The sequence below is a fragment of the Mytilus edulis genome, chromosome 1, assembly GCF_963676685.1.
Source record: "Mytilus edulis chromosome 1, xbMytEdul2.2, whole genome shotgun sequence".
NCBI classification, from domain to species: domain Eukaryota; kingdom Metazoa; phylum Mollusca; class Bivalvia; order Mytilida; family Mytilidae; genus Mytilus; species Mytilus edulis.
In genome coordinates, this window is record NC_092344.1 from 111,183,995 (window position 1) to 111,207,364 (window position 23,370).

Here is a 23,370-nt window from a genome sequence, read left to right on the forward strand (position 1 = left end):
CCATGGCAGCCATCTTGGTTTGATGGCCGGGTCACCGGACACATTTTTCAAACTACTAACCCAAAAGATGATTGTGGCCAAGTTTGGATTAATTTGGCTCAGTAGTTTCAGAGGAGAAGATTTTTGTAAAATATTACTAAGATTTACGAAAAATGGTTAAAAATTGACTATAAAGGGCAATAACTCCTAAAGGGGTCAACTGACCATTTCAGTCATGTCGACTTATTTGTAAATCTTACTTTGCTGAACATTATTGCTGTTTATAGTTTATCTCTATCTATAATAATATTCAAGATAATAACCAAAAAGAGCAAAATTTCCTTAAAATTACTAATTCAGGGCCAGCAACCCAACAACTGGTTGTCTGATTCATCTGAAAATTTCAGGGCAGATAGATCTGGAACTGATAAACAATTTTACCCCCATGTCAGATTTGCTCTAAATGCTTTGGGTTTTGAGTTATAAGCCAAAAACTGCATTTTACCCCATGTTCTATTTTTAGCCATGGCGGCCATCTTGGTTTGATGGCCGGGTCACCAGACACATTTTTCAAACTACTAACCCAAAAGATGATTGTGGCCAAGTTTGGATTAATTTGGCCCAGCAGTTTCAGAGGAGAAGATTTTTGTAAAATATTACTAAGATTTACGAAAAATGGTTAAAAATTGACTATAAAGGGCAATAACTCCTAAAGGGGTCAACTGACCATTTCAGTCATGTCGACTTATTTGTAAATCTTACTTTGCTGAACATTATTGCTGTTTATAGTTTATCTCTATCTATAATAATATTCAAGATAATAACCAAAAAGAGCAAAATTTCCTTAAAATTACTAATTCAGGGCCAGCAACCCAACAACTGGTTGTCTGATTCATCTGAAAATTTCAGGGCAGATAGATCTGGAACTGATTAACAATTTTACCCCCATGTCAGATTTGCTCTAAATGCTTTGGGTTTTGAGTTATAAGCCAAAAACTGCATTTTACCCCATGTTCTATTTTTAGCCATGGCGGCCATCTTGGTTTGATGGCCGGGTCACCAGACACATTTTTCAAACTACTAACCCAAAAGATGATTGTGGCCAAGTTTGGATTAATTTGGCCCAGTAGTTTCAGAGGAGAAGATTTTTGTAAAATATTACTAAGATTTACGAAAAATGGTTAAAAATTGACTATAAAGGGCAATAACTCCTAAAGGGGTCAACTGACCATTTCAGTCATGTTGACTTATAAATTTGTAAATCTTAATTTGCTGAACATTATTGCTGTTTACTGTTTATCTCTATCTATAATAATATAAAACAAAAACAGCAAAATTTCCTTAAAATTACTAATTCAGGGGCAGCAACCCAACAACGGGTTATCCAATTCATCTGAAAATTTCAGGGCAGATAGATCTTCACCTGTTTAACAATTCTATCCCATGTCAGATCTGCTCTAAATGCTTTGGTTTTTGAGTTATAAGCCAAAAACTGCATTTTACCCCTATGTTCTATTTTTAGCCATGGCGGCCATCTTGGATGGTTGGCCGGGTCACCGGACACATTTTTTAAACTAGATACCCCAATGATGATTGTGGCCAAGTTTGGTTTAATTTGGCCCAGTAGTTTCAGAGGAGAAGATTTTTGTAAAAGTTAACTACGACGCCGGACGCCAAGTGATGAGAAAATGTCACTTGGCCTGTTAGGCCAGGTGAGCTAAAAACTAGTTTTATATATTTTATATATAAAACAGCTTGCATATCGGTTTGGCCCAAGGCCCTGTGTTGAAGGCCATACTTTGACCTATAATTGTTAACGTTTATACATTGTGACTTGGACAGAGTTGTCTCATTGGCACTCATACCACATCTTATTTATACTCAGTCTGTTATGAATTTTACAGAATAACCCAAATGATGGACTGCATTAAAAAGAAATTAAATAGAATTTTAACTGTTTTTTATTATTAATAGTAACAAATGTATAAAGAAATATCTGTCTTCTAATCAACACTTTCTCCATAATTACATTATAACAGTCTCTTAATTGAATAGTACACTATAACACAAACCTTATGTAATCTGAAGAAACCTTTGACCTCATCTGCGTCTGGTCCCTGATATTCAATCAATAACAATCGTAACTGGTCAACAGGTCGTAACTTTGTTAATATATGACTTCCCTAAAATTATAAAATTATATGAAATAAATCAATCTTTTAAGTCTAAGTGTATATATTTAAGGCATCCAAGTAATTATACATGGATAACTACCATTGGGCCCACATTTTGATAAAACAAATTTTCGAAATAATTTTCATAGTTAAATAAATACTAGAACACACCCGCGAAATCGCGGGCATTCAGAGCGTATTTGAGAGAATATAAAGTGTTGTAGGCAGAATTTTGTAAAAGATTTATAATGACTTCAGAATTTCAGGAAAAGTATCAAAAGTCATAGGTACTTGGGGACAGGAAAATGTTTTTTTATTAACCCTCCTCCTTTATTTCCAAAATTCCTATTTTTTGTTTTCTATTAATGTCATTATTAACATACATTTAGTGTACATGTATTATGAACATTCCAGTCAGGAGCCTGTAATTCAGTGGTTCAGTGATATTTGTTTTTCGTTCATTTTTTGTACATAAATAAGGCTGTTAATTTTCTCATTTGAATTGTTTTACATTGTCATTTCGGGGCCTTTTATATCAGACTATGCAGTATCGGCTTTTGCTTATTGTTGAAGGCCGTAAGGTGACCTTTAAATGTTAATTTGTGTCATTTTGGTCTCTTGTGGGGAGCTGTCTCATTGGCATTCATAATACCACATCTTCTTTTTTTGTAAAACATTTAGCGACTTGAGAATTTCAGAAAAGGTATCAAAAGTCATAGGTAATTTGGGACAGGATAACTGTTTTTCTAGCCCGGCTCCTCCTCCTTCCACAAATTTTTTTTTGTTCTCTATTTATTTTAATGACACATGAATAATTTTAGCGCTTATCTGTATATTATGAACATTCATTAAAGGGGGGATCGGGGCAGAGGCGGATTTAGGGAGCCCCCCCCCCTTTTCTGAAAAATAATTGGTTGCTTATATAGGGAATCACTGAAGCATGACCGGAGCGGACCCCTTCTTAGGCAGTCAACGGGCCCCTGCGTATGAACATTTCTGGATCCGCCACTTCGGAGGGGCCCTGATCCCAATATCCCGGGCTTAAAAACATGAAATCCCGAGGTTCTGAATTTATTATACAAATTAAATATCTCGACATCCCGAAATTCGAAAAAAAGAAATCCCGGATCCCGAAATGGTCAATCCTGAAATTTCGATCTTAAAAACACCCGCTCCAGTCGTCCTGAAAGTGTATTTTCTTTTTACAGTCAATTCTCAGTTTAATAATTGATCCACAGTGGTCATTGATATATTATTCAGACCTATTAAATAAACCTTGTGACTGCCGTGGATAGTAAACTTGAAAATGATATCAGACAGAAAATACACTTTATTCGTAGAATATGTATTTGTTTCAAAGTGAAAAGAAAAATGCAAACCGGGGGTCTAATCTGATTTAAATTTCGTCCAATGACGGATATAAGACAGAAAATACACTGTATTCGTAGTATTAATGTATGTTCAAAGTATACAGAAAAACGAAAACCGGAAGTTTAATCTGACTTAAAATTTCGCCCAATGACGGAAACATATCCGGACGTCTTTTTTCTCGTTTTTCACCTAAAATAACTCAATCTGAATAATCATATGAATGGATGACAAATGCGATTATGCACTAAACCCATAGGACACAGAGGCATGATGATTAATTTATTGTGGAAAGAAGAGAAGCGACACCCAAAATGAGGTCTTCTCGTTTAATAGTATAGATATGTGTAAGCAAAGAGGCACTCTTAATGTTTGATGCACACAAAGATGAAAGAACATCTTTAAAATTAAATTGTGGTTGGACATAAATATTGCATAGTAAATGAATGTGTAGCATTGCTCATGATAAAGGGTCAGCTTTATGGCTGAAGCTACCCACCAAAGCACAAAGTTTAAATAACGTACCGATTAAGATGTGGTATGATTGTCAATGAGACAACTATCCACAAGAGACCAAAATGACACAGAAATTAACAGCTATAGGTCACCGTACGGCCTTCAACAATGAGCAAAGCCCCTTTTTGACTAAAATTACTCACCTGAGTATTACAAATCTACTGGGTAAATTATTGTGTTGAGTTGCTGTGGCCAGGGGTCAGTTTATTGATTGTGGTTACTCACCTGAGCACTAAGTAGTACAAATTTCCTGGGTAAATCACTGTGTTGAGTTACTATTGCCGGGGGTCAGCTTATTGATTGTGGTTACTCACCTGAGCACTATGTAGTACATTTTCCTTGGTAAATCACTGTGTTTAAGTGACTAAGGCTGGAGGATCAGCTTTATGACTATAGTTACTCACCTGAGCACTTAGAAGTACAAATTTCCTGGGTAAATCACTATGTTGAGTGACTATGGCTGGAGGATCAGACCTATGAGTGGTTTCTCACCTGAGCACTAAGAAGTACAAATTTCCTGGGTAAATCACTATGTTGAGTGACTATGGCTGGAGGATCAGACCTATGAGTGGTTACTCACCTGAGCACTAAGAAGTACAAATTTCCTGGGTAAATCACTATGTTGAGTGACTATGGCTGGAGGACCAGACCTATGAGTGGTTACTCACCTGAGCACTAAGAAGTACAAATTTCCTGGGTAAATCACTATGTTGAGTGACTATGGCTGGAAGATCAGACCTATGAGTGGTTACTCACCTGAGCACTAAGAAGTACAAATTTCCTGGGTAAATCACTATGTTGAGTGACTATGGCTGGAGGATCAGTTTTGCCTGCTCCTGATGTAAAGTTGTCTGATGACTCCTCACACAATGCCCATGTCTTCCCATCAATACCTGTTGTTGTCTGAAAACATATATTCTTGGTAAAAACAGTTCGAAAATTATATGGATTTATAATCATGTGTTAGAACATAATTGTTATGTGATCACTGCATAAAATGAAAATAAAAGTAAACATTCAGACTTACTATGTCATTTGGTTTTTGGTGAAGAGTTGTCTGATTGGCATTCATACCAAATCTTCATATAATTAGATAGAAAAGGATACATTACGGTAAGATAGTATAAAATACATTATGTTTTGTCAAACAAAGTCTGTTTTTTCTCAATATTTTAAAGACCTAGTGTTTAGGTAAGCCATATTTTTAAGATCAATATGAAGATGGCCACACAACAAGTTTAATTTCATGAAAAAAAAACTTATTTGTATTTTTTTTTATTCTTTTAAAGAGATCATACACTCTTGGTAAAGCTTCAATTAACATCTATCTAAATTTACCTGAGCTTCCATTAACTGACTTTGAAATGGAAAAGAATCTGGACTCATGGTCCATAACAAATCACTGTCTTCTGTTTGTGATGATACCAATAATAAAGAACCTACAAAACAAAACAAGCTTCATTTACATTTCTTTTTAGACCACAGCTTCTTTATTCTCTCTTGAATATCAATCTTGGATTTGTATAGATTGGTGGGAAAAAGTTTGAAGAAGTTTATAAATGGCTAGTATTTTTTTAGAACTAGAAAGGAAAACTTTGTCTATGACAATTCATTTTTAAACTATAAATGATAAAGATGCCAAACTATTCCTCACAGAGTAAAAATTTTTGAAACTTCAGTTAAATGCATATACATACTTTTATTTGAATATTTCAGGGATAAATTGCTTGACCTCAAACAGTCCAGCCAATCATCTAATTATGTGATTTTAAGGAAGATACTGTAATAATAATGACCTTTTTTGTAGTAAGCCATATGAACATTCTGCGGTTTTTGCACTCTTGATGTTGCAGAAAATCCTGGAGGTAATCTTACATGCACCAAAGTCAACATGGATGGTCTTCCTTTATTGCTGCCAAATGGATTTGTTGTAAAATACAAACGGACTCCTGAAATGAGTTAATGAGACTAAAAACACTGATTTTTTTTAAAGGTTTTGATAATGAACACAATAAATGGTGATTTTACCACCATGAATTGTTTTTTCAACTATAAACAGTTTAAATTTTATGAATTCAAAAAGAACATTCTCATATTAAATAGTGAAAATTAAAGCAAACTAGGAGGATTTATTTAAGTGGTCTAAAACATTCAACTATCCTTCATTTATAATATCGTCTTCAGTGTTTTCCATTCGACATTTAAGCTGGGTGTGCCGACCACCTTCTTTTGAAAGCCGACCACCTTTCAATTTAAGGAGGTGGTTGGCTTTTTTTTCAAATTCCGTACCGTTAAAATTTGAATACTAATCGCGCCTCGCTGATTGTTTTCATTGACAAAGATGGCGTCAAATCGTCAAATTTCAATGTTTTCATTTATCAATCGGGGTGAAAAGAAAGGCAGATGACGATGATGGTAAAGAAAATACCAGACCAAATAAGTCAAATAAAATTGATAGTAATGTTGAAGTTGTGGAAATAGAACGAAAATCAACCAAACAACGGAAAAGACACGCAAGTGAAGACAAATATGAGCAAGACTTCAAATGGCTTATAGTCACAGAGGAAGGATACTACTGTTCTGTGTGCCAAAAATACGGCATAAAGGCAAGAAACAGGACAGAAACCTGGACCGAAAGGCTTTGCATTTGCAGAAGGAGGGAGTCCTGCAAGAGCCATCTGTTAAAAAAAATAAAATCAAACATTGTCAAAGAATACTTGACATTTAATATGACGTCTTCTATCAATGTTTGTTCAACTCCATTAAATGTGAATATTATACTAATCTTTATTTTTGTGACCCCCACGTGCACCCATAGTAAATAAAAAAAAAACGGTTGGACATTTAAAAATTACCCACGCGGTTGCAAGTGATTTTTATAAAACACCCACCTTACCTTAGTAAACCAGGTGCTCCGCAGGGCGCAGCTTTATACGACCGCAGAGGTCGAACCCTGAACAGTTGGGGCAAGTATGGACAAAACATTCAAGCGTGATACAGCTCTGAATTTGGATTGTGATCAAATTTTTGACATTATATGGTTTTTTTTTACACAAAACAAATGTCAAGATTTTACAAATCAATTAAAGATTTCTTCAAACTTTTTAAATCTAAAATTAAATAGTTGACACAGCATAGGTTTCTGACACAGAATGAATGTGGTCTAATGAACTTAAAAGGGTTTTTTTTGCCTTTGAGCAATTCACTATGCTGTTGAATATTAATCCTCTCAAAAAAATGTTTGAAGAAATTTTCTTTTTATTTATGAAATCTGAAATGAGAAAAATTTAAACCCCCCCCCCCCCCCCCCCTTTTTTTCACATCCCTGTTTCCCTTTTTTCAAAACTGATATCAATTCAAATTTCTAATGGAGTTTGCAACAATAACTACTCTTTTAAATACATCATAAGATATTAAAATGTAAAATAAAGTGCTTGTTATCACTGAATGGTAAAGATTGGTTGGTAGTTAAAGTGAATATACATTGTTTATTGTATAAAACAATAAAAAAAACTTCATCAGCAACATTTTATATTGGCAAATTTCCAATGAATTTATTTACATAAAGTTATTGGCAAATAAAAATAGATCAAAGAGCTGAAAGCTCTGAAGAAAAATGACGCCACTGTCTCTAATATTGGGATAGTTTTTATGCAAGTCTTGATTTTCACATACCGTAATTAGTTTAACAATGCAACATGTATCGTAAGCATATAATTGATATTCGTATATGTGTGTGTGTGTGAAGTGAAGGTGACAACTGGCTGGTTTTTTAAGACAAATGAATAGGTCAAGACTAGCTGAATTGTACAAATAAATACCGTAGAAAGGCTTGTATATTTCTCACTGGTACATAGTCTGAATCTGAGTCTGTTCGCTTCCATTCACGTTTGCGCCCACTCATTTTCACCCCTCTCACTTTCACACCCTACATGTTCACACCCAATCTTAATTGGTTTTGTGTTTAATAACTATGTAAGCAAGTGTTTTCTTATAAGTGAGGGCCCTCATGGGGTTTTTGATTATGTGATTACTTGGCCGTTTTTTTAATGATTATTTGATTATTAAGCCAAATATTTCATGATTATTTGATTACCTAGGACTGTATTTTTAGTTTATGATTATTTGATTACTAAAGATAAGCAAATATTTAATGATTATGTGATTATATTGGCAAAAAAATGGTGATTATGTGATTACTAGGACCCCCCCATGAGGGGCCTCATAAGTATAATTGTTGTCATTGTCTCAAAATAAAGTGAGACAGCAATTTTTTTTTTGTGTTGAATAAATCTTAATTATGTTTTGGATAAGGTATTGCTAAAAATAATAATAATCCTTTCTAAATAAAGTGGTATTTTGTCAACGTTTTATTTTGTGTTGAATAACTCTTAATCATGTTTTGGTTAGTGTATTGCTATAACTTGTTTCATTGACTTGTTTCAAAATGAAGTGAGATTCTGACTATGTTTGTTTCTGCGTGTTGAATAAATTTTATCATGTTTTGGTTATATTAGTGGATTGCTATATTTTGGTTTCTATGTTTTATTGTTTCGTTGTTTCAGATCAATGGGACCAAGCTGTTAAAAACAATTATCTTTTGTGTTTTTTCCTTTAAAATCTTCAATGTTTTACTCATACCAAGCTATAAATACATTCAGTATTTACACCAAAGCAATTTAAAACAACAACCATAATTTTCCAATTATTCAACTTGAATTTGAATTAAAATTGGGCGTGAATGAGTAGAGTGTGAATGTGCGAACGTGTAGGGTGCGAAAATGTATTGGGCACAAACAGACCTGATGCCACACAGTCTGAACCCCCTTCTCCCACAAAATATTAAGTAAATAATCTTTTTGTTACTGCTATCAAAGGTCTAATGAAACTCAGATAGTTTCAAACATTTGTCAAAGAATTCTAGTCAAACTGGCACCTAGTTAAATTGGCACCTGAACGTCGTAGGAAGGCGTCCCAGAAAAATAATAAAATAGCCTTGCCAGACGTCATAATTATTTGGACTAATACATGAGATATTGTGTATTTTTCTGCATTATTTTAACCAGTTGAGCATTTTACAGGATTGTTGGTTTAATGCTGTTTAAACTTTACTGAAAAACAAACACCTTAAATTTGCTAATTATTTGGCATGAAAGTTTGATTTATTGAAAGGGACTCATAGTTTTCCATTTTATTTTAATCTGTAATCTGTAAACGAATTTCTGCCAATCAAGGCACACCTCCGTATAGAGGAAAGTAGTTAATAATTGACTTGTTTTTACAATTACACAAATTGTCTAATTGTTAAAACAACAGCTTTGGTAAGGGCTTCGTTGTTTACCTTTATACACTACATATTCACTTTCGTTTCGTGGTTTACCGAAATACACAACAACATATTCACTATGTACTTGGTAACAGTAATTAATTAATTGAATAGAAAATATTATTGGATGCCGAATTGACGTCGAAAAGGTGCCGATTTGACTAGATGCCAATTTAACCAGGTGCCGACTTGACTTGTACGTTTCAATTCCTCTGCGATCGTTTGCGGTATTTTCTTGAGAAAACCTATTTTCCATCATCAAAGAGAAGAAGAAACTGCTTTAAAATGATTCTGGAACGCTTCATGATTGTTAAAATAAGTTTAATTCACTCAAAAACAATTTTAAAACTTGCGATTAAACAGGAAGTTTCCAAAGCACGTGTAAAAGAAGAAATTAACCGGTGAGAGTGGAAATCCGTATATGACAGATATCCCTATAGTACGACTTTGAAAGTAAAACAGTTCAATCCTTTTGTAAAACAATCTTTAATATACCTATCACATTAATGTTTAAATGGTCTTAAGCTTATTCAAACCATATAAGTCGGTATGAAACACCAAAACGGAATGAACAATAACCGATTACGTTTTGTAGTTTACAAATTCTAAAACTGGTTCCCGTCAAACTACAACACTTTGTTCGAGTGTAGTGGAATACAAGCAAAAACCAGTGTAAACTGGGTCCTGGCTGGTTTAATACTACACAATGATGCATAATGATAACACAAGTAGGTTCCAGTTTGTTTTGAAAATAGGAAATACGAAACCAAGCGCGGTAGGCAGAGCAATGTAATGAAGTTCAGGTCGGCAGTTATGGAACAATGACTGCGTCATTTTCCAAAAATGACATCATAGTCATGTCTGGCAAATGTCCAACATACATTATCTAAAAACATTTTAGATAAGATAAGGAAAAAAAGCTTCATCAGCAACATTTTATATTGGCAAATTTCCAATGAAGTTATTTACATAAAGTTATTGGCAAATAAAAATAGAAAATGACATCATAGTCATGTCTGGTAAATTTCCAACATATATTATCAACTACTATTCTATACAAAGAAAGATAACTCCAATTGAAAATTAATTGCTATTGCACAATATTGTGCAATTAGATATTTCTTGCTATTGTGCAATACTGTGCAATTGAAAATTTCTTGCTATTGCACAATACTTGATATGGAATCCTGATTTGGACCAACTTGAAAACTGGGCCAATAATAAAAAATCTAAGTACATTTTTAGATTCAGCATATCAAAGAACCCCAAGGATTCAATTTTTGTTAAAATCAAACTAAGTTTAATTTTGGACCCTTTGGACCTTAATGTAGACCAATTTGAAAACGGGACCAAAAATTAAGAATCTACATACACAGTTAGATTCGGCATATCAAAGAACCCCAATTATTCAATTTTTGATAAAATCAAACAAAGTTTAAATCTGGACCCTTTGGGCCCTTTATTCCTAAACTGTTGGGACCAAAACTCCCAAAATCAATACCAACCTTCCTTTTATGGTCATAAACCTTGTGTTTAAATTTCATAGATTTCTATTTACTAATACTAAAGTTATGGTGTGAAAACCAAAAAAAATGCTTATTTGGGTCCCTTTTTGGCCCCTAATTCCTAAACTGTTGGGACCTAAACTCCCAAAATCAATACCAACCTTCCTTTTGTGGTCATAAACATTGTCTTTAAATTTCATTGATTTCTATTTACTTAAACTAAAGTTATTGTGCGAAAACCAAGAATAATGCTTATTTGGGCCCTTTTTTGGCCCCTAATTCCTAAACTGTTGGAACCAAAACTCCCAAAATCAATCCCAACCTTTCTTTTGTGGTCATAAACCTTATGTCAAAATTTCATAGATTTCTATTTACTTAAACTAAAGTTATAGTGCGAAAACCAAGAAAATGCTTATTTGGGCCCTTTTTGGCCCTTAATTCCTAAAATGTTGGGACTAAAACTCCCAAAATCAATCCCAACCTTCCTATTGTGGTCATAAACCTTGTGTTAAAATTTCATAGATTTCTATTCACTTTTACTAAAGTTAGAGTGCGAAAACTAAAAGTATTCGGAAGACGACGACGATGACGCCGCCAACGTGATAGCAATATAAGACGAAAAATTTTTCAAATTTTGCGGTCGTATAAAAATGGGAAAACACTGGTCTTAAAAAAAATAGTCTTCATGTATTCTTGCAGGAAGCCATATTATAAACAAAGTAATTTCCTTGGCATCAAATTGTAGACATTTTGTTAGTCATAGAATGATACTGGGTAATTATTTTCAATTTTATAACATTCCTTTAATTTACTATACACCAAAATTAAATTTTAAAAATATTTGAGGACAACACTGTATCCTACCTGTTTTTGTAACTGCTACAAGATGGATATTGGAAGATTCAGACTGTGTAATGGCACTTATGTGGACAATCGGCTTGAAATTTGATCTTTCTATTGTTCTGAAACAAAAATTGAGATGTGAAACAAAGCTGAACTTTATCATAAATCTAAGGAATAATATTTCAATACTGGTTTTTCACTTCACAGTATATCTAATGTTAATACACATCTAACTACATAGATGCCAACCCCCTTTTGACACAATCAGTAACAAACTATCAAATTTTCCGTATTTTTGAAAAGTTTTCAGTAATCATTCATAAACGTGCATTTAACAATAAAAATTACTGACGAGTGGTTGCAAAGTGATGTACACTAAAATTTGTCATTTAACATGTTGTCTGTAGTATGTATTCCATTCATTAATTGTTCAGATGTTCTTGACTCGAACATTTTTGTTTTGTCAAGGAGAAGTAGAGAAATGGGGAAAGCTACTTAATAAAATGCAAGTTTGCCTCTTCGGAAGTCAGTTAGTTACCCAACAATAGGTTGATAACTCCCGAGAAACCGGAAGCATTACATTGGCGTTTCCTAAATACTGGACCAGGACGGAAAAGTAATGATAAAAATCCGCGTTTTACAAAATTGAACGTTGATGATTGGGAATCCGTAACTATTCTACTTTGACCGTAATAGCGTAGTTTTTATCGCAAAATCGGAAAAACTACGGAAAAATCGTAATGGTTGGCATCTATGAAACTAGACCAATGATGTATCTATTTAAACTTTTAACATCACAACTAGTGTACACATTTGAAAAATGTTTCAAATAAATACTACTTTTTGAAAGTTGTTTTTAAAAGTAAGAAAATTTATGAAATCCTAAGTTTATTTTCTATATCACATTTCTATTCCGCACAAAAAAGGTTTGACCCAGCTTAGTTTTCTTTTGAACTATGTGAAAATAAATAATAGACAATATCACTTTGTTGTCATATTTCACTTTTAAGCTTTTTCAAGTTCAACTGACTTTAAGCTTCAGTCACCAGTAAAATTTTAGCCTATTGACCATGGCTTAACTCACCTGGCTACATGACCTTTTCAAACTAGCAGCATGAGAAAAATGGTTGCCAATAACCTGAAGAGGAATAAATCAAATGCTTGTATGACCTTTTCCTACCTAGCCACATGAGAAACATTATTTATGTTTGAAGGGGTATATGTGTTATACTTTCATGACTTTTTCCATACCTGGCTACATGTGAAGCATTATGTACTATTGTTGCTAATGGTACAGATGTGACCTTGCCAATGCTTTTACGATCCTGTCCAAGGTCAAACACTTGAATGGTTCCTTTCTCTGTTCTAGCATAGAGAATATTTCTTGATTTGTCAATACATAGCTGGACAAGAGGATCTGAAAATAGAATTAAAAAACTTGGTACATCTTTCTACTGTAACCTCAGTTTGTTTTATTCTCATTTTACTGTTTTGGTGTTATATCAGTGTCCCAGTGTAGAAAAGGGTTGAGTGCTCAAGTAATATATGTGTGTCAGTCACCAAAATGTTGATGAATGGCATTGCACTTTAAAATTTTCCAAGGTTTAATATGAACCTATAAATAACCTAACCGAATTTTGGTTGAATGTTCAAATGGATGAACAGGAACAAATATATATGCCACAGCATAAAAATATTCAGTTTAATATTCACACAACTACCTGAACAGACTTACCATCTTCACTGAATGAAAAGTTGAGGAAGGAAGGAACAAGAAAGGATAAAGTACTGGTAGAATGGTTGATCTTTCTACATTTTCTGCTGAACCAACCATCATCAGCCTATTCAAATAAAATAATCAAAACAATTATTGATTAATTCTTGTTAAACTCATTCAACTCTAACTTAAAAATGGTTTAAGTATAACTTCCAAATCAATATAAAGTTAATTTTACTGCATGCTGTTAAAAATGATGGTTTAATATTAGGGGTACTTGGTCGGAAGGCCGAGTACTCGAGTACAGTTTTAGTACTAGAATACTCGTTTGTCTGTTATACATCTTGAGATATTTCTCTTCACATTCTCAATCTCTTTAGTTCCGTTGAAATATCCCCTTCGTAATACTAGATAAAATCAATTTACAACATAAATATGTTTATCTGAGGCTTATATTTGTTAAAGTACTACCAGCAACGTCCATTCCTTCCAAGGGAGTGTTTTCACGTGCACAACTTATAATATAACAAAAAATAAAAAGTCAAACAGTCTTTCGTCTGAAATTGTTGACCAGATCATATTTCTAAACAAGAACAAAATCAAACTGACCTGCGGTGAACCCTATGCAACAGATTAGAGACATTTTTAACTGTGTTTTTACATGGATCAACACTTTCATGGATTAATAATCAACGCATCACAAGCTGTAAAAAGTTACCATTGTTAGTTAATCAAGACTTCTATGTAAATGTGATTGGTATGAGATGTACAATTAAATTAATTTAATAACTCTGTATTTGAAACTATAATTGTTTAATTTACAATTTAAAGATAGGCGAAAGTACGAGGGCAACATTTAAATCCAAAAGTAGAAAATAAACTGACAACGTCATTGCTAAAAAAAAAGAAAATCAGACAAAAGATAGTGCAAAAAAACAAAACAGAAAAAGTAAGACTGAGCAACACGAAAATGCACATGTAATTTGAAGTCCAATATTGTTGTTGACAAATTAATGGACAAGTGGTATTATAAAAATTACCAACTCCTCAGGAACAGATGATACTTATATTGTCTACTTTGTCGAACTTTATTGCAATTTCTTTCATGAATACGTACACAAACAATAATTGCTATTATGATAGGTTATTTGTAGAAACGGCAGTCGGTAATTCATTGTTTAATTGACACAAAAACCAGAGGACCAAGCTATGTTTGTAGTACGTTTGTCTTTCGTTTATATGTTTATGAAAGGTAGTAAAACACTGCATTCAACCTAAAATCTAAACTTTTGAAAAGACGTTTAAAATTCATCCGAGTACTCGCAAGTACTCGAGTATCAGGACCGAGTATCCGAGTATTAAATTTCAGATCTTTTGACATCCCTATTCAATATATAAAGCAAGCTCTTAATTAATAATTGAAAATTTGAATAAAATTCAACAAAACAATTCCAATAAAATATTCATAAAAAGAAACTATCTGCACTAATGTTTTTTGTTTGCTGTTTTTCGCATAAATCATACCCTTCATATTTTCTTTTGAATTGTTTTACATTTTGTCATGCCAGGGTCATTCATAAATTCCTACATGAAATGGGCCTTACTCCAGACAATATTGAATAGTCTATAAGTTGTAAGAGAGAAAATATTCACCTGATACACAATTTCATACAAACATCCATCTTTCCCTGCCATAAATATTCTACCATTGTCAGTTCCTATGATGTTCATGATAAATGTATTGTCTGTTGGAATTGAAAATAGATATTCTGGTAACAAGTGCATATCTCCACCACCTGAGCTGGATGATCCTACAAAGATTAAACCAAAAACAATTACATCAAAACCTTGGTATAACATGAATATGTAGACTCAAGTGCAAAGTTATTTCTAAAATCAACTACAGTACTTTCAGACTGTTGAAAGTTTCTATAACAGAAAATATGTTTACTAAAAAAATTTAAACTAATAACATTTTGTGTATGCAGCATTTCCAGAAATTTTAGTATTTGATATTGCATTTTTGTATATTGTTCAACAATCATAAAGCAATAATAAATGAATGCAAACATGCTTTAATTTTATTATAAATAATAATTGTTGACCTTATTTTGACCTCTAAATGTTGTTTTATTTTTGTATTGTTTGCTTGGTATCCATTTCCAACCCTTATATCGTCTGATAAATCTCATTCAATATTTATTGTAGACACTATTCATACCACACTATAACTGTTTAATGGAAAAGATATTGTAATAAATCAACATATGGAATGGGTTAATAAGCCATTACTCACCATCAAATGGTCTTGTAAAGGTGACCCCTAGTAGAACAATATCTACTGGAGTAGCCAGACATAATAAATACTGTATATGTGGCTGGAATATTCCTGTAAAACAAAGAAAATCAACTGAAATCATAAGGAATGTATTTAAACTATGGGATACATCATCTAATCTTAAATGAATATTTTTTTATTTTTTTTTAAAAGATGTGGTATGATTACCAATGAGACAACTCTCCACATGTGACCAAATGACATAGAAATTAACAACTATTGGTCACTTCAACCACAATTTTAGCATACTTTTTAGTCTTTTAATATAATGTTGATATTTAAACAATGAAAAGAGAATATCACATACCTTGTTTAGGTCTTACAAGTGCAACTGACAAAATAGTTTCATTCAGTCCATCAAAATATGCTATATCAGTTCTAAAAATAGAAAATATTTATTATTAAAATGATCTCAAAATAGTGAAATTTATTAATTAATTTTTTCTATTAATTTTTTATTGATGTTTTTACATATTGGGTATTAATTAATATGTTTAATACTACATATGATGACTCAATAACATAACAAAAAAAAACACCAAACAAAATAAATTAGCTAAGACTAAAAACATACATTTCATCTCAAAAGTACAACTAGAATTTCAACATCAATATCTATGTTACTCAGTTTTAACAAGAATGTGATATAGCCATTAACTTGCTAAAAGTTTCCATCTCTAGGAAATTTTATGCTTAAATTAATTTGCTAAATAAAATGTTATTTAAACTCGGACATTACATCTAACAAACTTATTTACAAAGCTGCAGTTTGTGGTATCCTTCTATTCCAGTGATAACATCCCATTCACCACTGATTCCCATTATATACTCACCCATCTTCATACTTCCACACAAATATATCACTATCTATAGTCAGCCATGCTCTACTGATGTCTGGAAACAAACCCATCATACAATTACACTGCATTCCTGTACAATAGTTAAGGTTAATTTTAATCTTTATTTCAATCTGAGCTTCTTGTAACCTAACGGAATGAAAGGTCAGCACGCTAACATAACCCTGGCCCCTACACTGTCACTGGACAAAAAAACTCACCAGATTCCTAATTTCAAATATACAACTCCCAAAAAGTCAAATGATATAAATTTCTTGTGGCTACGCAAATCTACATATGAACAAAGTTTTATCAAATTTTGTTGCACTAGTATTTTAAGGCAAAACTTCTAAATTAAAAGTAAAAGGGGGTTAACTCCTAAAAAAAAGTTGAATCATAATTTCCTGTCAATATATATGCACAACTAAATAGTACATGTATTTCCTTACAAATTTTCTTGAATTTATTTGAGTAGTTTAAAGGAGTTGAGGTGACCAGGACAGACAGACAGAACGAAGGCTCAAAAACATTATATCCTAAGGAATTTTTACTATGGGATAAACATGGTATAATAAGTAAACATTTCATAAGTAAATATATTGTTATAAAAAGATTAAAAGATATTTGGGATGTACAGAGACAAGAAATGATCTTTATTAGTAAAACTATGCAAAACTGTACATATGAACAAACAAACAGATAAATCTTTATGCCCTTTACATTTATCGCTGCACATTAAGGCATTGAAGTTTTGTTGACAAAAGGATACGTCCAAACTGTTCCACCAATTCAGCAGGTAAGGGCACTCTTTTAACATTGCTTACTTCTGTCAGACAATCTAAAGTTACTCCTGCATCTGGGAAACTTGGATAGTCAAACTCATTTAGTCCACTGTGACTTGGCTGATCTGTTATACAAAAGAGGCATTCAAAATTAACTTATCACAATCATTCTTGAAGACTTCTGAATGAAAACATTGTTAGGAAGATAATATGATATCAAGAATTCAGAGATATAAGCCAAAATCTACATTTTGCCTCATGTTTTACTTTTAGCCATGGTGGCCATATTGGTTGGCAGGCCGAGTCATCAGACACATTCTTTAAACAACATAACCCAATGCCCAGTAGTTTCAGAGGAGAAAAATAATGACGGAGGACAGAGGCCAAGTGATGAGAAAAGCTCACTTGGCCCTTTTGTGCCAGGTGAGATAATAAAATACAACCTTGAAAATAAGTTTTCTTAATTTCTTTCCAATATGAAGCATACATATTTCATTTTCTTTCTTTTTAATTACCTAAAGACTTTTAAAACAGCTATTAACTAATTACTTCATTTACTATAATATAGTTCTTACTATGAACAGGCACTTTTAATTGATCTGATAACTCCAAGCAGTTTCTGTCATCTTGTAACTGCTTGTCAATAAGCCGAGCACTTGAATCCAAAACATCTTGATGAGAGGGAGGAGATAATCCAGTTGTAGTCATAAAAGATGTCATTTTCCTACAAAAGATGTGAATGGTGTACATGTCAGAATAAAAGCTTTTTTATTTCAATTTGCTGACCAAGAAAAACCAGTCTGTCAGCTGCAATTTATTATCCTGTACTTTGCATGATTTGTATACAAGACACAACAATTAATTTGCTTTAGCTACATAAAATTTTCCACACAGCAAAGCAGTTTCCTGGTAATATATTCTACTTTATAGCAGCTGTCATTACATTTGCACCAACAGCCACAAGCACATATCCTGTAATGATAGGGCCACAATTAAAAATATTTCAGTTTGCCCAAACCCGACCCATGATGACTGGGTGTGGGTAGGTAGGTAGGCAAATTCTTTTTTTTTTTTTTTTTTTTTTATCCGAATTTGCATGAAAATATTAAAAGATCTTAAAACAGTATATCTTTTTTTTCTCTGTCAAACCTTTGTAGAGACAACCAATAGCCATGAATTTAAAACCTCTATAAATAAATTAGTCTACTATATGATTTGTTTCCCCGAGATGTTTATAACCCTGACAATTGCTAACTGTGTGAAAGGGCTGTTGGATTTGTGAAGTGATTTTCAACAGTTCCATCAACACGATGTTTGTGTAAAAAAAATTTAAGCTGATTATGTAATGATTAAATTAGTTTGCAGTTTTTAAATCCTATTTCTATTAAAATAGATTAAATGTCCTAAAATATTTATATGAATTATTATCTACCATCCTTAGTTTGTGTCTTTTTTATGTTTTGAAAACAAATTTATATTTTACATTATCACACAGGTAAACTAATTTGGCTATAAATAGATCAAAGCATGTTCTGTAGAATCTCCAAACTAAAAACGTATTTATATAATTTTATTTCTTTAAATAATCAAGTTTAAATTTCTGAAAATAATTATTATTGATAAAATGTAATTGCATAAAGTTAACGTTTTCTGAAGACTTTATTTTTAGGTCATGGTTCTAGGGGCTTCCTCACAAATTGTATAAAAATCCAATATGGCGTCCATAACATGTTTTTACTTTTGCACATGTGAAAAAATATTTCTGACAAAAGTCAGATTTCTCTTGTCAAAAGGGATTTATATTTATATTGCAATAAATTATTCAGAAGGAGTTACATTCAGTTAAGATTATATTTCTGGTTCTGTGAGCAATTATAGTTTTATCAAATTCTCCCAAACAGCAACGTACTGACTGTCTAATGAGACTTGTAAATTTGAAGTATTTGAATAAAAGGACATCTAATTTACATGATAAAGGAAGATTATAATTAAAGACAACAATTTATCAAGAAATAATTCCTTTTTATTCAGTAAAAACAAAATCTTCTTGCAAGATTGTAAATTCGCAACTTCCGGATCCATTTCCTGTCAGAATAACATTGAAAATATTCGATTGCACATGGTTTTGAACAAATCTACCGGAATATTCTTATCAGATATTCGATAACACGATGAAATTAACATTGAGCATATAGGTAAGGGTTTGGTAGTACAAACAACTACAGCGTAAACAAACTGTGCCACTTCACATTTTTCACTTCTTTACGTTCGTTAAATCAGAAGATAAATACAGAGAACATCGAATATCGATTAACTGCGTCTCTTATACGCTTTCTTTTAATCTTATTCACAATTACCTTCAAACGCAAAGACGACAAACATTAAGTTTTGTACGATGACGGAGCGGACCCAAAAAAAATCCGAAAAAAAAATTCTTCCAAAAAAAGAATTTGAGTCGGCGGGTTTATTTTGGGTCGGTCGCGTTTGGGCAAACATACAATCTTTTTATTTTGGCCTAGTAAGTCATGCACTTAATTAAGGACATTTTTTAAAATTTTTCTGTAGACTTAGCTTTGTTTTTTTATTACTGTGTATTATCAAGCTTGGTTGCTCATAATTGTTTTTCAGTCACTGAATGTACGATGTTGTTCCATACTGGAGCAGCTGACTCGGTTTGTTTACCTCAAATTCTAATGGCGCCAAAACCATGTGACACATTGAATCGATATATCCAATCAAATTGCTCTATTGTCAATTATGTGATTTTTTAGTTTAAGGCAATTAAATTATTTGTTTGTATGATATTGCTTTGAAATAGTTTGCAATAAATTGGAGTTCATTCAATAGGAAACCTCATTATCAGCCATAAAATTTGACATCAATGGAATTTTATATGAATACATGTATTTACCTATGGTCAGAATATTGATCTTTTTCTATTGAAACAATTTGTTCTTTCTATGAAATATACAATCATGTACAGTATATTGTTAACCCACTCTATATTGCTGAACAAAAAAATGGCATGAACATTGTATGTTTCCCAAAGTTTTTCTTTCATTTGAGAATATTTTTTTGCAGGAAAACCATGTAAAGACGTAAGGTGCTTGTCATTTTGAAATTCTTTACAATAGGATTTGCTTGGCCTGCTTAGTCTGTCATTAAGATTGATAATGCTAAATGGAATGTAAACAAAGCCATGGAGGCCGGAAGAGGGATTTTCTAAAGGTCTGGACTGTTTTAGGTGTTCTGAAGTCAGGTTGGAAACAGACATTAGAAAATTGGCATTTTTGTACATTACTTTAGAATAACAATATTATAAAAACATATCTTCAGACATTTTTTTTTATTTTGAAGAGTAGAAAAAATGTATTCTGCACTAATTTTGTATGCTGGTAAAAGTGTAGTGACATCAATGCAGAGTTTTCCAGTGTGATAAGTACAATAGCAAAGTCCAAGTAGGATATATGTAGCAAGGGTAAGACCTACCACATGTAGCAAGAATCTGGGTCTGTTTCGCGCCCATTCACGTTCGCACCCACTCATGTTCGCCCCCACTCATGTTCGCCCCCTAGATGTTCGCACCCTAAATGTTCGCCCCCAATTTTTATTGGTTTTGTGTTTAATAACTTTGTAATCAAGTTTTGGCAAGTGTATTCTTATAAGTATATTTGTTGTCATTGTTTCAAAATAAAGTGAGACAGCATTTTTTTTTTGTGTTGAATAAATTTTAATCATGTTTTGAATAGTGTATTGTTAAATATAATAATAACCCTTTCTAAATAAAGTGGGTTTCTGTAAACGTTTTATTTTGTGTTGAATAACTCTTAATCATGGTTTGGTTAGTGTATTGCCATAACTTTGTTTCATTGACTTGTTTCAAAATAAAGTGAGATTCTGACTACGTTTTTTTTTTTGTGTGCTGAATAAATTTTATCATGTTTTGGTTATAATAGTGTATTGCTATATTTTATTGTTTCATTGTTTCAGATCAAAGGGACCAAGCTGTTAAAAACAATTATCTTTTGTGTTTTTTATTCAAAATCTTCAATGTTTTACTCATGCCAAGCTAAATACATTCAGTATTTACACCAAAGCAATTTAAAACAACAATCATGATTTTCCAATTATTCAACTGGAATTTGAATTAAAATTGGGCGCAAACGTGTAGAGTGCGAAAGGAACTTGGGTGAGAACGTGTGAGGTGCAAACGTGTAGGGTGCGAAAATGTATTGTGCACAAACGGACCTGATACCATGTAGCAATACACCTTATAGCTAATCCCGGCTGACACAGCCGCTTGAACTTTTGACGTCAACAACAATCACTTTTCCATTGTGGCGTCAGATATTTTGTTTTATGACGTCAAAATTTCACGGGAACCTGTGTGATATCCAGTAATGGCGGACAAATAGCGATAAGGTGTATGGCTTGGGTCTAAAATAACCTGCATATATCTATTTCCAGTTAAAAGACTTCTTCTTTCCCTGGTTTCATTTTATATCAATAATTAAAACCTTCCCCATTATGTATTCATGTTTGTTGTGTACAGTGCTCTGTAAATTATATTGAACAAGACTGTTGCAACCCGGCGAGAGCTACTCTGTCCATCACCAGCAGTTTCTCCGTCAAAACTACAAAAAGGACATTTAAGTTTTACTTTGACAAACAATATGTGCTATGCGTAATGGTTAAATTTTGCAAATGTACTTGTGATCTTATTAGCGATAAAGCTTTGCTGCTTACTCTAAAATATATTTTCTATTTTCACATGCCCCCGCCGAATTCAATTTCCGGAAGTAGAAAAATAATAAAAGTTAGTCAAAGTTCGGAAATAAACATATCCATTTACTAGGGAGCAGTTATTTGAAAGCATTGTTATCGATATATTTAGCAGCAACTTGAGGATAAACAAAGCGTTCATAGGCGGATCCAGGGGGATAAGATAACTTTCATTTGAACTTGATTAATAAAGAAAAAGGCATCTCACAAAAGAAAACAGGGTGTAAAGATAGGACAAAATATTATCAAATGCTTGATATTTATAAAAGTGTTCATCAAGGGTCTTTACTTGCAGGGCCGTAACTACCTATGAGGCAGGGGAGGCAACTGCCTCCCCTGAATTTTCTACACCAAAATTTTGTTTTAAGTAATAAAATAAAATATTGACAATATGTACACGAAAAAAATTGAATTTATATTATAAACAACACAAGTTTACAGTTTTAACAGTGTTATCATGATACGTGGTATGTCTGTCGTTTTTCGAATTTTTGATCGAAAGTGAACCGTTTCAGTTACTTTTTTTTTGTTTTTTTGTGTGGCCGTCCGTCTGTTATTCAGTATTGAGGGGGTCAGTATTCGTACGAGAACACATATGAAACTTTGCTCTCGATAATTTTGAATAAAAACTTAACTATTCACATTTCTTTGGGGGCTCAATTAAACAGAGGAAGTTCCTTTTGTATTGTGAATCTTTTAAGATATCGGAAATACGTTACCGGCTGAATCAGCTGTTGGATCGTGTGTTTTTTTAAGTCTCCCGATCGTACAAGAATATAATTTATGGTCAACGCCTTAGTAGGTAAACACTCCCATTCGTTGTAGCAGGGACTTTCTATACTAAGTATATACTAGACTAGTATTGAAAGTCCCTGGTTGTAGTTATATACATGTTCAGCTTTCCACAATATTGAAATCGAGTCAAGATCCTCAAAACAAAAAAAAAATATCTTGCGTTCTATTATCTTGCTTTATATGTTTTTTGAACTTGCCAGTTTCTAAAAAAAAATATCTTTAAATACAGATAATAATTGTTAGCATGAAAATTGCTCCAAGGATCCAGCAAAACTGATCTTTCTTAAAGTAAGGAAATCGAAGGAAAACGGGTAATTTTTAGCAAAATCATTTGAGAAAAAAATCCGCGGTCACAATATATTTAATGTTAACAATTATACGTCAAAAGTACGGCCTTCACGACGGAGCC

The 23,370-nt window shown here is 32.7% G+C and overlaps 1 protein-coding gene across 1 annotated transcript in view; it reads right to left on the minus strand.

Annotated features, from left to right (window-relative positions):
* The window catches only part of LOC139518202 (nuclear pore complex protein Nup155-like), a 40,738-nt gene extending 18,495 nt beyond the window's left edge, over positions 1–22,243 (minus strand). The window contains exons 1-14 of the mRNA XM_071309889.1: positions 22,131–22,243; positions 17,960–18,108; positions 17,372–17,509; positions 16,600–16,696; positions 16,074–16,144; positions 15,725–15,817; positions 15,082–15,239; positions 13,447–13,552; positions 12,963–13,128; positions 11,733–11,830; positions 5,834–5,986; positions 5,376–5,476; positions 4,794–4,940; positions 2,052–2,162 (exon numbers count right to left, since the gene is read on the minus strand). Coding sequence (XP_071165990.1) covers positions 2,052–2,162; positions 4,794–4,940; positions 5,376–5,476; positions 5,834–5,986; positions 11,733–11,830; positions 12,963–13,128; positions 13,447–13,552; positions 15,082–15,239; positions 15,725–15,817; positions 16,074–16,144; positions 16,600–16,696; positions 17,372–17,509; positions 17,960–18,104 — 1,584 coding nt within the window. The 5' untranslated portion in view covers positions 18,105–18,108; positions 22,131–22,243. The remainder of the gene's footprint in view (positions 1–2,051; positions 2,163–4,793; positions 4,941–5,375; positions 5,477–5,833; positions 5,987–11,732; positions 11,831–12,962; positions 13,129–13,446; positions 13,553–15,081; positions 15,240–15,724; positions 15,818–16,073; positions 16,145–16,599; positions 16,697–17,371; positions 17,510–17,959; positions 18,109–22,130) is intronic.
* Between the last annotated feature and the right edge of the window lie 1,127 nt (positions 22,244–23,370).